Below are 13,037 nucleotides of genomic sequence, written 5' to 3' on the forward strand. Positions count from 1 at the left end.
ACTGCTTCATCGTAATCACCAGCACTGAAGACAGTTGTTATTGTTATTATTATTACTAATTATTATTTCGTGGGCCCCAAACTGTCTAAATGAAACACAGAGGACTTCCATTTAGGAAAACAGCGCTGTTAAAAACCAGGTCGAGGGCTTAGTTTTCCTCTCACATCACAGCTGCCAGTCTGGCTTCCTGTTGGTTCAGGGAAGGCAGGCCTTAAAGAAGGCTTTAGTCTGGCAAGGGGGCCGTGGAGCCAAGGTTGTGTAATACAGCTGTTGAGACTCTTGTGTCCCGTCATGCCCATGAGACTGCTCTCCTCAACATCCTTCCCTGACCTCTGGGGCCATTCTACCTGTTCTCCGAACAGAGAGAAAATACCCCTCCTGCTTCTTTTTCACTGGCAGGTGGGTGAAATAGCTACTATCTTACTCTGCCAATGGAAATAGAAACAAACCTTTGCTTACTCACCCTAGAACCCAGGGCCCAAACTGTAGCAACAGAGCCAGGCAGGTGTGAGCCGAATATGGCTGCCTCTGAACTCAAAGCCCACAGCCAGGGAATGGTGGCTACAGCTGTTGTTCTTCATTCGGTTCTTGTAGGGGTGGGGGGCGGGAGAGCTATTGTGCGTGTTCTTTTGAATAATTGAATAATTTGGAGAGAAACAATGTTTTCCAAACGAAGTCATTCTTTCCTGAAATTTATGGGAGAACAAACTGAATCCTCTTCACTTTCTTTTATTAGGCAAACAATTTACATTTGATTATGAAAATGAAGTCCATAAACGAGATTACTTCATTAAGTCACCACCCCCTCAGCTCTTCTTCTCAGCAGTAAGTAATCGCTCGGTGGTTTTACAAGCCTCCCACCAGCCCCATCAGCGTTGGAAGTTTTCGCTCTTCTGAGTTTTGACTGAACTGCAAAACCTTTTTAATTTTTCAGACCTCCTGGAAAAAGCGTCTTTTTATTCTGTCCCAGAGTCAGGGGAAGGGTCTTAGTCTTTCATATTACAAAGACCATCACCGTCGAGGTTCCATCGAAATCGATGGGTGCGTATCCAGACCTGGAAACCTGTATACCCCCTAATGAGTCAAGTCAGTCACCAAACCATAAGATGCACTGAACTTAAACCTGAGTGGTCTCTGACAAAAACGAGCCGAGGGCTGCCGTAGTGTTTGTGGCTCTAAAAGAACTGAAGTAATGAATGAAGTGGGTGAGGGCAGTGAAATGGTCACTTCCTGTTGTGCACTGTAGGTGACAGATCTCTAATTCCCGAGCATTCAGTTGAGGATCTTGTCTTCTCGCTCAACTCTGGTGACAGACAGCTCCTGAAACCCAACTTCATATTTTGTCTTTTCTTTGGAAATCATGTACCGGAAATATTGGGAAGTACAGTAATTTGTGGACACAGGAATCCAACCAAATAGGAACCTCTGAATTGAATCTCAAGCTGATTAGAATATCTCTAATTACTGGTACACCAGATCCAGAGTCTTAGTTATTTTTTTTAAAATAGAAAGAATTCAAATGAGATTCATTATGCGAACTAGACAGTCCTTAAAATGTGGGTCAATGAAATCTGCGGTTCCTAATTTAAAGTAGGAGTCTGTTTTCATCTTAAGTTGCTATCTGTATCAGCTTAGTTACTTTGTGTCCCTCTCAGCAGCGCCACTGTAGAGGTCGGTATAAATAGCCAGGAAAAGATGCAATCTGTGCAGAAGATGTTCAAATGCCACCCGGATGAGGTGATGTGCATCAGAACCGTAACCAGGGACTACTTCCTTATTGGCCGAGACAGGTGAGCAGGAAGACAAAAGCTTGTCTGCTGTATGTTTAACAAAAGCATTGTTAGTCTCTAAAGAACAAACAGGCTATAAAGAGAAAACAGACGAAGACTCAAAGCCATCTTCATTGTGTGCTAAAATAGTTATGTGTGGTTGCACATAGGTACATGTGCGCAGAGAACAACCTTAGTTGTCATTCCTCAGGAGCCATTTACCATGTTTTTTGATACAGGGCCCCTCACTGGGACTTGGATTAGGCTAGACTGGCTCGCTAGAAACTGGTAAGGATCCGCCTGTCTCTGCCTTCTCAGCTGGCATTGCAGCCACACTCCACCATGCCTGGCATTTCCGTGGGTGACAGGGATGAAATTCAGATCCTCGGGCTTCCATGGCATGTACCAACTAAGCTATCTCCCAAGCTTTTAAAACTAGTTTTAAGAATCATTACACCAGCTGCCTAGGAGTGTCGTAACAGTGCCTAAAACAACAGAGGTTTTAACCCCACCATTTTTTGAAGACTGAGAATCAGGAATTCAGTTCGGGCAGGGCCACACTCCCGTGAAACACCTCAGGAGAAAGGCTGTCTCTCAAGCCTCTGCAGGAACTTCCGGTGGTCTCTTGGCTATGGCAGCCAAGCCCTAGCTGTCATGTGGCATTCCCCACACGCATGTAACTCTGGGTCGAATTTCCCCTTTGTTCCACAGATACCAGTCTTACCAGTTTAGGAAGCACCTCTGTCCCATTGTGATTTCAACCAGTTCTTTCTGCAATGAGACCCTTTCTGCATAAGGTGACATCTGAGGACTGGGAGTTGGAACTGGGACATAAGTAGAGGAGGAGAGGGTCGAAAAGTAATCCACAACAGTAGTCATCACCCAAAGCCTTCGGCGAAAAACAACTCCAGCAAAAAATATCCATAGGAGCCCCACCATGCAGGGAGAGGCCGTGCTCACCCTGAAGGCTTCTGCAGTCTTTTTTTTTTTTTTAATTTTTTATTAGATATATTTCTTTACATACATTTCAAATGTTAATCCCCTTCCCGGTTTCCTGTCCATAAGCTCCCATTCCCTCCCCCTCCCCCTCCCCCATATGGGTATTTCCCCTATACATCCCCCTTACTGCCCCCCCATATTCCCCTGCACTGGGGGTCCAACCTTGGCAGGACCAAGGGCTTCCCCTTCCATTGGTGCCCTGACAAGGCTATTCTCTGCTACATATGCAGTTGGAGCCCTGGGTCAGTCCATGTATAGTCTTTCTGTAGTGGTTTAGTCCCTAGAAGCTCTGGTTGGTTGGCATTGTTCTTATGCTTCTGCAGTTGTTAAGAGGGGCTCCTGGTGCTAACAGAAGTGCCCAGGTCCATTTTCACACCCACTTGTCTGCTGCAGGGAGAGATGGTGCAGGAGGAAGCTGAAGCCTTAACGTGTTTCAGCTTGACCCAGAGCCCTAGTTTTCTTGTAAATTGTCACGCAGAAAAGAAGACAGGGGTGTACTATTTCATCCCTGTCTTTGTTTACTTTTCTATTTGCTGCGATCAAACACTGACAAAAAGCCACTCCTTAGGAAAGTGTCTGTTTAGTTCACCTTATTACAGTCCACCACTGAGGGAAGTCTAAGTAGGGAATTGAGGAGGGAACCGGGAAGAGGCGCTGTGCAGAGGCAGGGTTGCTCACTGGTTTCCTCACCTCGGCTTAGCTTCCTTATAGCACCTAGACTCACCTGCCCAAGGCTGGCACAGCCCACGGTAGACTGAGTCCCACTACACTGATATTCAACCAAGAAAACACACTCAACAGACTTGCCTACAGGCTAATCTGATGGAGGCATTTCCTCAGTTGGGGCTCCCTCTTCCTATGACCCCAGCTTGTGTAAAGTTGACAGAACAAGACAAAACATCCTTACCAACATTTCATTCTTCCTAAAAATGCATTTCCTAAGATGGGCAAGGGAAGACTGAGAATACAGGGAGTGGGGCTGGCAGGTGGGTGTTCACCAAGAACACCCTAGAAAGCTGAATCTCTGGACCCCTGCCATTTCTGACCTCCCATTTTCCCGAGTTTCCCTACCGGAAGCGTCCACAGGGGTTAATTCAACTGCGCAGATTCAGAGATTGCCAGGTAGCGTGGACCATTTCAACGACTTGGAGACAGAGTTTTACTTTGTTGGCGGCTGATCCCAAACCCTGTTCTGAATGCAATCAAAGAACATTCTAGATTCAGAGTGAGTGTGGGAGCTACCAATGCCAACTGAAACTCTCTTCCTCTCCCCAGGGAGAAGATTAAAGACTGGGTCTCCTTCATGACACCATACTGCCGGGGTGTAAAAGCAACCCATCAGAGAGCAGAGGTGACTCTTTGTGACTAATGACGTTCCCGGGCACCTGAACACAGCCTTCTTTCCTTAGAAACAATAGTGGCCCTTTCTTTCACCTTAGCAGCTGGCATTAATACAAGGAATAAATAGGCAAGGAAACATGCCCTTGTTATTTTTACGAGCAACAAAAGAAGAAAATACTTTTTTGTGTGTTTTGTATGAGAGCTAAATTAGATTGTCATTGTTTGTGGTAGGGGGAGTGAATGTTAATGGTGGCAATTTTTCAGAGTAGCTCAAAGTATACTGTTTCCACCATTGTGAGTCTCTGAACATAACCAGCTTCCCTTTGAATGACTAAGTGTAGGGAGGCGTCTATCAAACATTGTTTTCATCTGCCTTGCATTTTAATATAATGTCTCCTGTGTCAGGTAAGCAGCTGAAGGGTTTTAATTGACTTCCTAAGCGGCTCTGTGAGTTTCCCCCAGTTCCTTGTGTAGAGAGGCTGTCACAGAGGGAGCTTGGCTGTAGGCACATTTAAGGATGTATTTTCCCGGTGGTTCCATGCTTGTAGCAAATGTCAAAGAAGAGAGAGCAAGGCAGATTCAGTACTGAAAGCAGAGAGGACAGGGTGTGAAGGGAGGCATCATGGAGAAGACAGGCTGTGGGTACTCAGGGTGCCTGTCAAGGCCAGGCTGAGTGTCCTCACGAACTTGGGAGTGGGAGAAAGTCACACTGACAAGATCAACCCTTGTCTTAGTGATGACAGAGGGCTAATGGGCAGCCCAGATGTCAAGGACTTGGGGAGACCCTGGAGACTGGGAGTCCAGGTTAAGGTAGTGGCATGGGGGTGGGGGTGGGGGCTACTGACAGCAATAGTGGAGCAATTGTGCTCTAATTATAAAACTTTGTTTCTAAGCAGGAGAAGCCTTCCCTGGGTGACAGAAGGCCAGTTTCTGACCCCAGTCCTTTCTTGGGTCTCTGCAACATACCAGAGGGTATCAGCCTTGCATCACCGAGGGCCAGTCTTCCAGAGGTGGGATTCAAATTCTCTTTCTTCTGTCTCAGGACTCAACCATTGCTGAATGTCCCCACTGGCTCTGGGAGTCAGCCATTGCTGAATGTCCCCACTGGCTCTGGGAGTCAGCCATTGCTGAATGTCCCACTGGCTAGCAACTCACATTGATCTTGACTGTCAGAGTCAAATGCACTGAAAGAATCGTGCCCTGGGCTGAGGACCTAGCTCAGCACTAAAAGCACAAAGACCTGACTTTGATTCCCCAGGACTCATGTAGTGCCGCTCATTAACTCTCTACTGCTGAGGAAGCAGAGACAGGTGAGACAGGGAGAAAGAGAGAGGGAGAGGGAAAGAAGGGGAGAAGGAGAGAGAGAGAGACAGAGACAGAGAGACAGAGAGACAGAGAGACAGAAGAAGGAGAGAAGAGTAGAAAAGTAGAGGGTGGCCATGAGCACATGGAAAGAGAGGGGAGAAGGGAATGAGGAGAGAGGGAAAGGGAAAGCAAGAGTAAGAGAGAACAAGAGAGCAAGAGCGACAGGTGTATTCTTGAGTTCACTGACCAATCAGCCTAACCCACATGGTGAGTTCCAGGTCAGTGGTGCGGAGGAATCAATGGTGGGTGCTTCTGAGGAACAACAACTGAGGTTGTCCTCTGACCTTCTCATGAGCGTGCACGCATGCACAGGCACACACGTGCAGCGCACACAGAGAGAGAATGATTCCTTAATATGCATATTTGCCCATTTCTTATTCTATGAGTGGGCTTTGGCACTTGTCTAGCTGACTCTAGACCTCAGTTTGGAGGCTCTAGTCTGGGGTTCCTTTACTAAGCTTAGCCAGCAACCCTTCCCCTCCTTCCACACACAGGGCACAAAGGTCCCTTGTGCCCCTTAATCCCCTGCCGTACTGTCCACACCCTCAGGCACAATGGGGTTTTCTCCTGCTTCCCTTCGCTCATCCAGTCAGTCTTGCTTCCTGTTCTGTTTATCGCCTCCTTTTCCTCCTAGTGCAATCTGTCTGATGAAGTAGAATGGCGTGCCTGAGGCTGAAAAAGGTGTGCCCTCGGCTGGAAGGGGCGTGGCTACAGCTGTGCCCTCACCGCTAGGGATTCACTGTCTTTCTAGTTTTGGCTACAATCAGTAAAGAGGCTGGGTGGTGTGTTCCCCTGCACATCTATCAATTCATCCCTTAGGGACACCAACCACTACTGGCATTCTTCCCCCTGTGGCTACCAAGAACATGCAATGAAGCGGGGCCTCCCATTTTATCTAGCTCTTGAACATTTTTAAAAGCCTTTTTAGCTTATTGGCACCCGCAGGCCTGACATGGCATCTCAGTCACAAAAGCAGTGATCAAAAGCAGTGGTAAGGACAAGGGCAGACAGGCAGTTTGACCTTGAGCAAGTGCCTCTTGCTCCCATTCATGACAGACCTCTTTCCCCGGGTGGCTTTTGCTGTTTTCTCTTATTTATTGAGGTCAAGTAATAGTTTTTTCAACCATCTTAAGTTAAAGTCACCGGTTGACTTGCTGTGTTTTGTTATCAATGTCGTTGGTACATCAGGAACCCTTCACTGCCACCTCAGTATAGTCTGGTTCCAGACTCCGTCTTCAGCAACTGCAGTAGAATACCATACATGAAGGGGTGTGGTCCTGACAATAGTAACATCAGTTCCCACAGCTCTGAAGGCTGTGAGGTTCACGACCAAGGAGACTCATCTGGTAGAGGCCTTCTTGCTGACTCATCAAGTCACTGACAGGAAAGCAAACAAGGCAGAGGGCAACCAGGATGAACCAGGCCTCTTCTCAGACATGACATGCAGGCAGACATGGTGCTGGAGGAGTCAAGAGAGTTCTACATCTTGATCCAGGCAGCAAAAGGGGACTGGCTTCTGTAGGCAGCCAAGAGGAGGGTCTGGATCACACCAGCCAGACTTGAGCATATAGATGAGACCTCAAAGCCCCGCCTCCACAGTGACACACTTCCTCTAAAAAAGGCTACACCTCCTTCAAGGAGGCCACACCTACTAATACTGCTACTTCCCACCCGCCAAGCATATTCAAAGCACCACAAGCTGAAAGTGCATTTAACACTCCTGCCTTATTGAACGTCACAGCCTAGCAACACAGCACACTGTGCAGAGTCCACTGTTTGCCCCATAACTGCCGGGCTGTCAAGGAGCCTCATCTGGTAGAGGCCTTCTTGCTGGCTCATCAAGTCACTGACAGGAAAGCAAACAAGGCAGAGGGCAACCAGGATGAACTCAGGCCTCCTCTCAGACATGACATGCAGGCAGACATGGTGCCTCACAGAGGCTCACGGCTGCCACCAGATCTATAAGAAAGTTATTGGTAGCCCACCCAAAGGCTAACATTCAAAATCTGAAATGCAGTTTCTAGTGAATGCATCTTGCTTTTGCACTTCCTTATGAGAGAAAAAACAAAAAAACAAAAAACAACCTGAACCATTATAATTCAGGGTGCTCTCTCTGTGTCTCCTCTCTCTCTCTCTCTCTCTCTCTCTCTCTCTCTCTCTCTCTCTCTCTCTCGCACACACACACACACACACACACACATACACACACACACACACACACACACACACACACACACACACGCACGCACAAAGAGAGGGGGAGCTAAGTTCCATAAAATTCCCAGCAAATATTTGGGGTTCTTACGAAGGTCCCCGGCCATCAGGCATTGTTCCTGGGATAATTAAGTCACACTCAACAATTCCTCTACCATGCAGAGCGGCTACTTCGGTAGACTGTCTGGTGTCTGTTAGGGGAGGGACGGCAATAATGAATTGCTTGCATCACCTGGAAGCATGCAATTCAGACTGTCACGTAGCCAACACTATCTAATCACACTGCTGTGGAAACAAACAAGGCTGTGAACAAAACACGAAAAGAGGAACCGTGAGGCAGAAGGAGGTTCAGTGACTCCAGGCTAATTATTTCCTCAGAGGCTGCTGAGAGAGGACTGGGAAGAGATGGGGGTAGGGACGTCCTGACAAAGCCCTGTGACTTACACTGCCACCCACGGTAGAAAATTTCTTGTTTGGAGTTGTAATTCTCCAGAGTACGGAAAATTTCCAAATATTAGCTGTGCGTGTGCACTCACACATTAGAGGGACCCGAACTGAAGAGAAAGTTCAAGTCGTGTGGGTTTCCGCACGTCACACCCACACAGCCTCCGACTAATCTATTACACTTTTTCCCCCCAGAAAGTTGGTTTGATTCTATTGCATAGAATGGGAGGAGGGAGGAAGGAACTCATTAGTTTCTTCTGTATCTTCCTCATTCAGCATTTAATACAAAAAAGTCTCCAAAGATTCAGGCAAGATCATTACCATCATGAACATGATTTCTACTCAGAACCAACTCAAGATGCAGAAGAGGAGGAATACTACCTCACTCCTCGAAGCGTCTGCTTAGAAGTAAGTCATCCTCCCCCCCCCCCCCCCCCCGCCAGCCCTGCCTCCCCGCCCTGCCTGCCCCGCCCCACTAAACACTCATTCCTTTAACATATGTTACCCAGCCACTGTCACACACTGCTGCAGAGCCAACAGGCTGAGATCAGGAGGCACAAAGGTGAAGCTGGCAGAGGCAGATGGCTGGCTCACCATGCTGGCACGTGACTAGAAGCCAACCACTGTGCTGGCACGTGACTAGAAGCCAACCATAGCACAAGGCATATGCTTATACAATGTCTGCGTTGTAACAGTGGTGGGAAGAGGGAGCTGGTTTCCAGGCAGATCAGAGAAGGTTCAATGGAGAAGATAACATTTGACTCCTTGGCGGGGTTAAATTTGTAACTTAGTAGTCTTTCTGTTTTTCCAGACTGAAAGGAAAAGAGTCTTAGGGTAATCAGCTGTGGGTGTTGATAGTTAGAAGTCCTTCTGAGTTCTTAGACCCCACGCTGTGCTCTGCCTGGTGGCCACAGTGATGAAATTCATTGTCCTCTTGCCTCCAGAGCCCGCAGCCTCAGTTACTGAAGGTAATGCCACACAGGGAGGCATTGGATATAGGGCAGATTGCTCTTTCCTCTTGACTCAAAGCAGGCTTCAGAGACCACTGATGTCCGTGTCTGGTCAACTGCTTAGGTAGGCTACAGTTCAGAGTGTGTGAGTGGCAGAGTAGAAAATCAACAGAACTAAAGAGCCAGCCCGTGACAGGCAGTGGATTCTAAGTTGACTCTGCGTTGTGGGCAGCACAGGAGGAGCAAAAGTCTTCTAAGCAGGGACGTGGTGAAACATGAGTTGACTTTTAGGCACATTGGCCATGAAGCTGTAATTTGTGATACACACGGATAGAGGGTGCTGGAGGAAGGCGTGGCAGGAGAACAAAATGGTGGCCACAGAGTTGAGACATCTCCGAAATTGAAGGTTTTCTACTAGGCAGTGACGTGTTCACTTAAAGATGGATTCTGGGGTCAGGTTGGCTATGGATGTGCTAAATTACAAGTGGTTTAAATGAGCTATCCATACAGCACAGTCCTCAGAGCCCTTAGTATGTCACCCTGCGTTATAAGTAGCCAAGCGGGTAGGAGAGGTGTTGCCCAATGTTTCTTAAGCATAGAAGACTTCTTTCACCAAAAATACTTCTCTGGGGAAGCCAAGCCATCAAGCATGTAGTAAGGTCAAGCTCTGTGGAATATGTTGTCTGGGGAAGTAGATGAAACTGTTTAAAGTTGCCAGGAGGGCTGAGGTGATTCAAGAACTGGGAATGACTGAAGAGGACTTCAATGGGCAAGAGAAGAGAGGAGCATCCCAGGTGGGGAAGACTGTGTGAACATGAGGTCTGGAAGAGCCTCTTGTGAGGAGGCCGCTGTACGGAAGTCTGCCCTGACTGGGAGGCAGTGCTCCAATGAGAAGTCAATGGCACACGTGAGAGGAGGTGTCAGTGTTTGTGAGCAGCCATTGTGTCTAGCCTTTGGCCCAGTCGGCTTCTATGATTCATAGATTCAACCTCCTGGGGGAAGTGTTCATGGCATTCAATGACTCAGAAAAAAAGCAGAAAGGAAAATCTACTCTTCCCGATAGAATACGTGTGTCTGGAGTGGGGTATGGCAGACTTGGAATCTGCCAGAAACTGTGGTGGGTTCAGTCTCCTGTGGTTATGGCCCATTAATATTCTCTGAAGAAGCGCTTTCCCTGCAATGAAAGATGTGTTCTTCCAGGCGCAGGGAGGCGTGAGGTGAGGTGAGGAGGTGCCTGGTCCTGCATCCACGTCTCTTCCTCTTGTCTTTAGTTAGAGAATATTGATGGAGCCAATGATTCTGGTGACTCCGCTGAATCCAATAGCCCAGACCAAGGTTTCAAGAGAGCTGAGAGCAATTACGTGTCAATGAGATCAATGAGATCCTGGTGAGTGGGCTGGCCCTCTTAAATACTGCTTTTAGCTAACCTGCTTTTAGTGGGACAATCACCACCGGTTCACTGTGTTAACCTTTGTGCGAGGGTGTGTGTGTGTACTTACACATATGAATTGTGTTTGTATGGGTGTGTGAGACAGAGAGAGGGAGAGAGAGGTGCACATATGACATAAAGCACATGTAGAGGTCCGAGGTCGGAGGACACCTTGGGTGTTGGTCCTCACCTTCTGCTTTTTGAGTCAGGGCCTCTTGTTTGTTCCACTGTACATACCAGGTGAGCTGGTCCATTAGCTTCCCAGGATTCTCCGCATCCCTCTTGCCACAGGAGCACTGGGATTGCAGTGCCTGGCCTTACATGGGCTCTGGAGATCCAAACTGAAGTCCAACTGCTTACGTGGCAAACACTTTACCCACTGAGCTGTCTCCCTAGCCCCCAGTTCATTCGTTTAACTGTTGACAAGTGGCTACAAAATGTCACCAAGGACTATATCAACACACACTATTAATTGATTGACACAGGTAGGGTGTCCTTTATCTGTGATGCATAAGATCATAAATGTTTTAGGATTCAGTTCTTTTGTTTTGTTTTAGCTTTTGTTTTAGGAATATCCGCATATCCATAATTATATCTCTTAGGGAATAGAACTCATCTAACCATGAAATATACACGTTTTGTATTTTCATATTTACATATATACACATAGATATAGATAGATATATACTTGACAATGATCTTATGCAAAAAAAAAAAAGTGTTTCGAGATTGCTTTATTCCTAAAAGAGAGTCTGATGGGGCAGAGTTCTCCATCTGCAGCGTCATTCTGTCGCTGAACATTCCAGATTTCAGATGCTCAGTTGAAGAGTGGTTTAACCTGTGGACTTAAGAGAAGAAAACGTGGTTTCTCTATGCACACAAAGCCACTTGGGACATCCTCTGGACATTTCTGTCTGCAGAAGTCTTCTGGATTTTATGTCTCTCATACTGTCCTCTTGACCCTATAAATGGCTATTTCCATTCCAAGTCCACTTTTAGAAGGGAAGCATATTTCTCTGCCCATGGTGGGGTTCTGATGCCTGTGTAGGCTCCCAGACTTTGGCGGTCCTCGCCTGGCTGTTAACCGCTACAGAGGAAAACTGTGAGTGCACGTGTTTAAGCAGAAGGCCTTATTTAACTTCCTTTGCTCCAGTCTAGTTAAAGAAGCAACCTCTGCACCAGCCGACTGCCAAGCCGAATTCCAGATTTCTCCCGAGACGTCAGAGCTGGGGCCTCCACATCAAGAACAAGACACAGGAAGCGATCCTTGTCTTCTGCCTGCTGATTCAGAAGCACAAACCACAGATGACCAACAGGGGTCCGCCTCACTAACTGTTGTGAAATTGTCTATACTGCTCAAGTAAAGCTCTGATTTCCAAAACTCGGTGGGCCCTAAGAGCGAGGCGGGCGCCTTAAACACACTTTATATTCAAATTTCAAGATAGTTCCTCAAAGTTTCCAAGTCAGCCAAGAACCTGATAGGCTTCAGTGTCACTGAGCTTGCAAAACATAGACAGTGACTGATAGAGGGAAGAAGAGTGGTCCCTAGGGTGGGGGTGGCATTTCCAACTGTTGCGACATTTCCCCCCTGGGCCAGTCTTTTGAGCCTTAGAACCGGGACCACACTGATGTATCTTAGTGCATCAGCAGCCTCTCCTCTTAACATCCTGTGGGCAAACAAGTCTACAGAGATTCTGAGTAGGCCCTAGGTGCCGTCCAGGGTACTGGATAAGACAGATGTAATCTTAGCTACTTTACATGTCATTTGGTATGGAATAATTTCTGGAAGACAAATATGCAAATTGACCTGACAGACATGGTAATAAACCCACTTAGTCCAGTTTTACCTCCTCCCTCATTGTCTGCCATCCATTACCACATCCCAAGACGGGCATGGAAGGGTGTAATGAATGACATTCAGGGACTTACATTCATATTTCTTCCTTCATATGTTCTGGACAAGGTTTAGCTGGAAAATGTCACCTCAGAAACAGAAGGCCAAAAGTGTACCCTGAAAGGGTCGCGCACAGCCAGGGACAGTTGGCTGTTTGATGTGACTCACACAACCGTTTTCTGTCTCAGCAACATCACGGATGAGAGCCAGGTGGAGACTCTGAATGTGTTCCTCTCTCCTCGGGATGTCATCAACTATCTCGCTCTGGTGGAAGCAGCAGGACGGATATGGTAGGTGGGGCTGTGAATGGCAGGAAATGAGCAGAAGTCAAGGGTGGGGGAGACGCTTATTCTGAAACACCACATTTGACCAAAATGATGTTGGAGACAGACTATGGTGTTGCCACAGAGGGGACCTGGAGGCAAAATCGAACTTCTCTATGTGAGGTCAACTTCTGCGGGGGTTGGGGGGTGGGGAAGGTGGGGGGGGGATTTAAGAGGACCAAAGAGCCCACCAATCAGGATGTTCCTGATTCTTCAAAGGAGAGCAAATTTCAAGGGTGCCATTCCCAGGCACGGCAGAATGAATATTTAATAAAAGAAAGGAGAGCAAAGTTAATAGAATATAGAAGA

The 13,037-nt window shown here is 47.3% G+C and overlaps 1 protein-coding gene across 11 annotated transcripts in view; it reads left to right on the plus strand.

Annotated features, from left to right (window-relative positions):
- Plekhs1 (pleckstrin homology domain containing S1) overlaps positions 1 to 13,037 on the plus strand; it is a 38,355-nt gene that overhangs the window by 16,749 nt on the left and 8,569 nt on the right. For 2 of the 11 annotated variants that reach the window (XM_087584291.1, NM_001443751.1), the window contains 9 exon segments: positions 737 to 825; positions 935 to 1,041; positions 1,656 to 1,790; positions 4,044 to 4,119; positions 5,003 to 5,119; positions 8,409 to 8,540; positions 10,354 to 10,469; positions 11,665 to 11,829; positions 12,594 to 12,695. In XM_087584291.1, the coding sequence (XP_087440417.1) occupies positions 737 to 825; positions 935 to 1,041; positions 1,656 to 1,790; positions 4,044 to 4,119; positions 5,003 to 5,119; positions 8,409 to 8,540; positions 10,354 to 10,469; positions 11,665 to 11,829; positions 12,594 to 12,695 (1,039 nt within the window). 11 annotated transcript variants of the gene reach the window in all.

Source organism: Rattus norvegicus, chromosome 1 (genome assembly GCF_021556685.1).
Source record: "Rattus norvegicus strain SHRSP/BbbUtx chromosome 1, alternate assembly SHRSP_T2T, whole genome shotgun sequence".
NCBI lineage: Eukaryota > Metazoa > Chordata > Mammalia > Rodentia > Muridae > Rattus > Rattus norvegicus.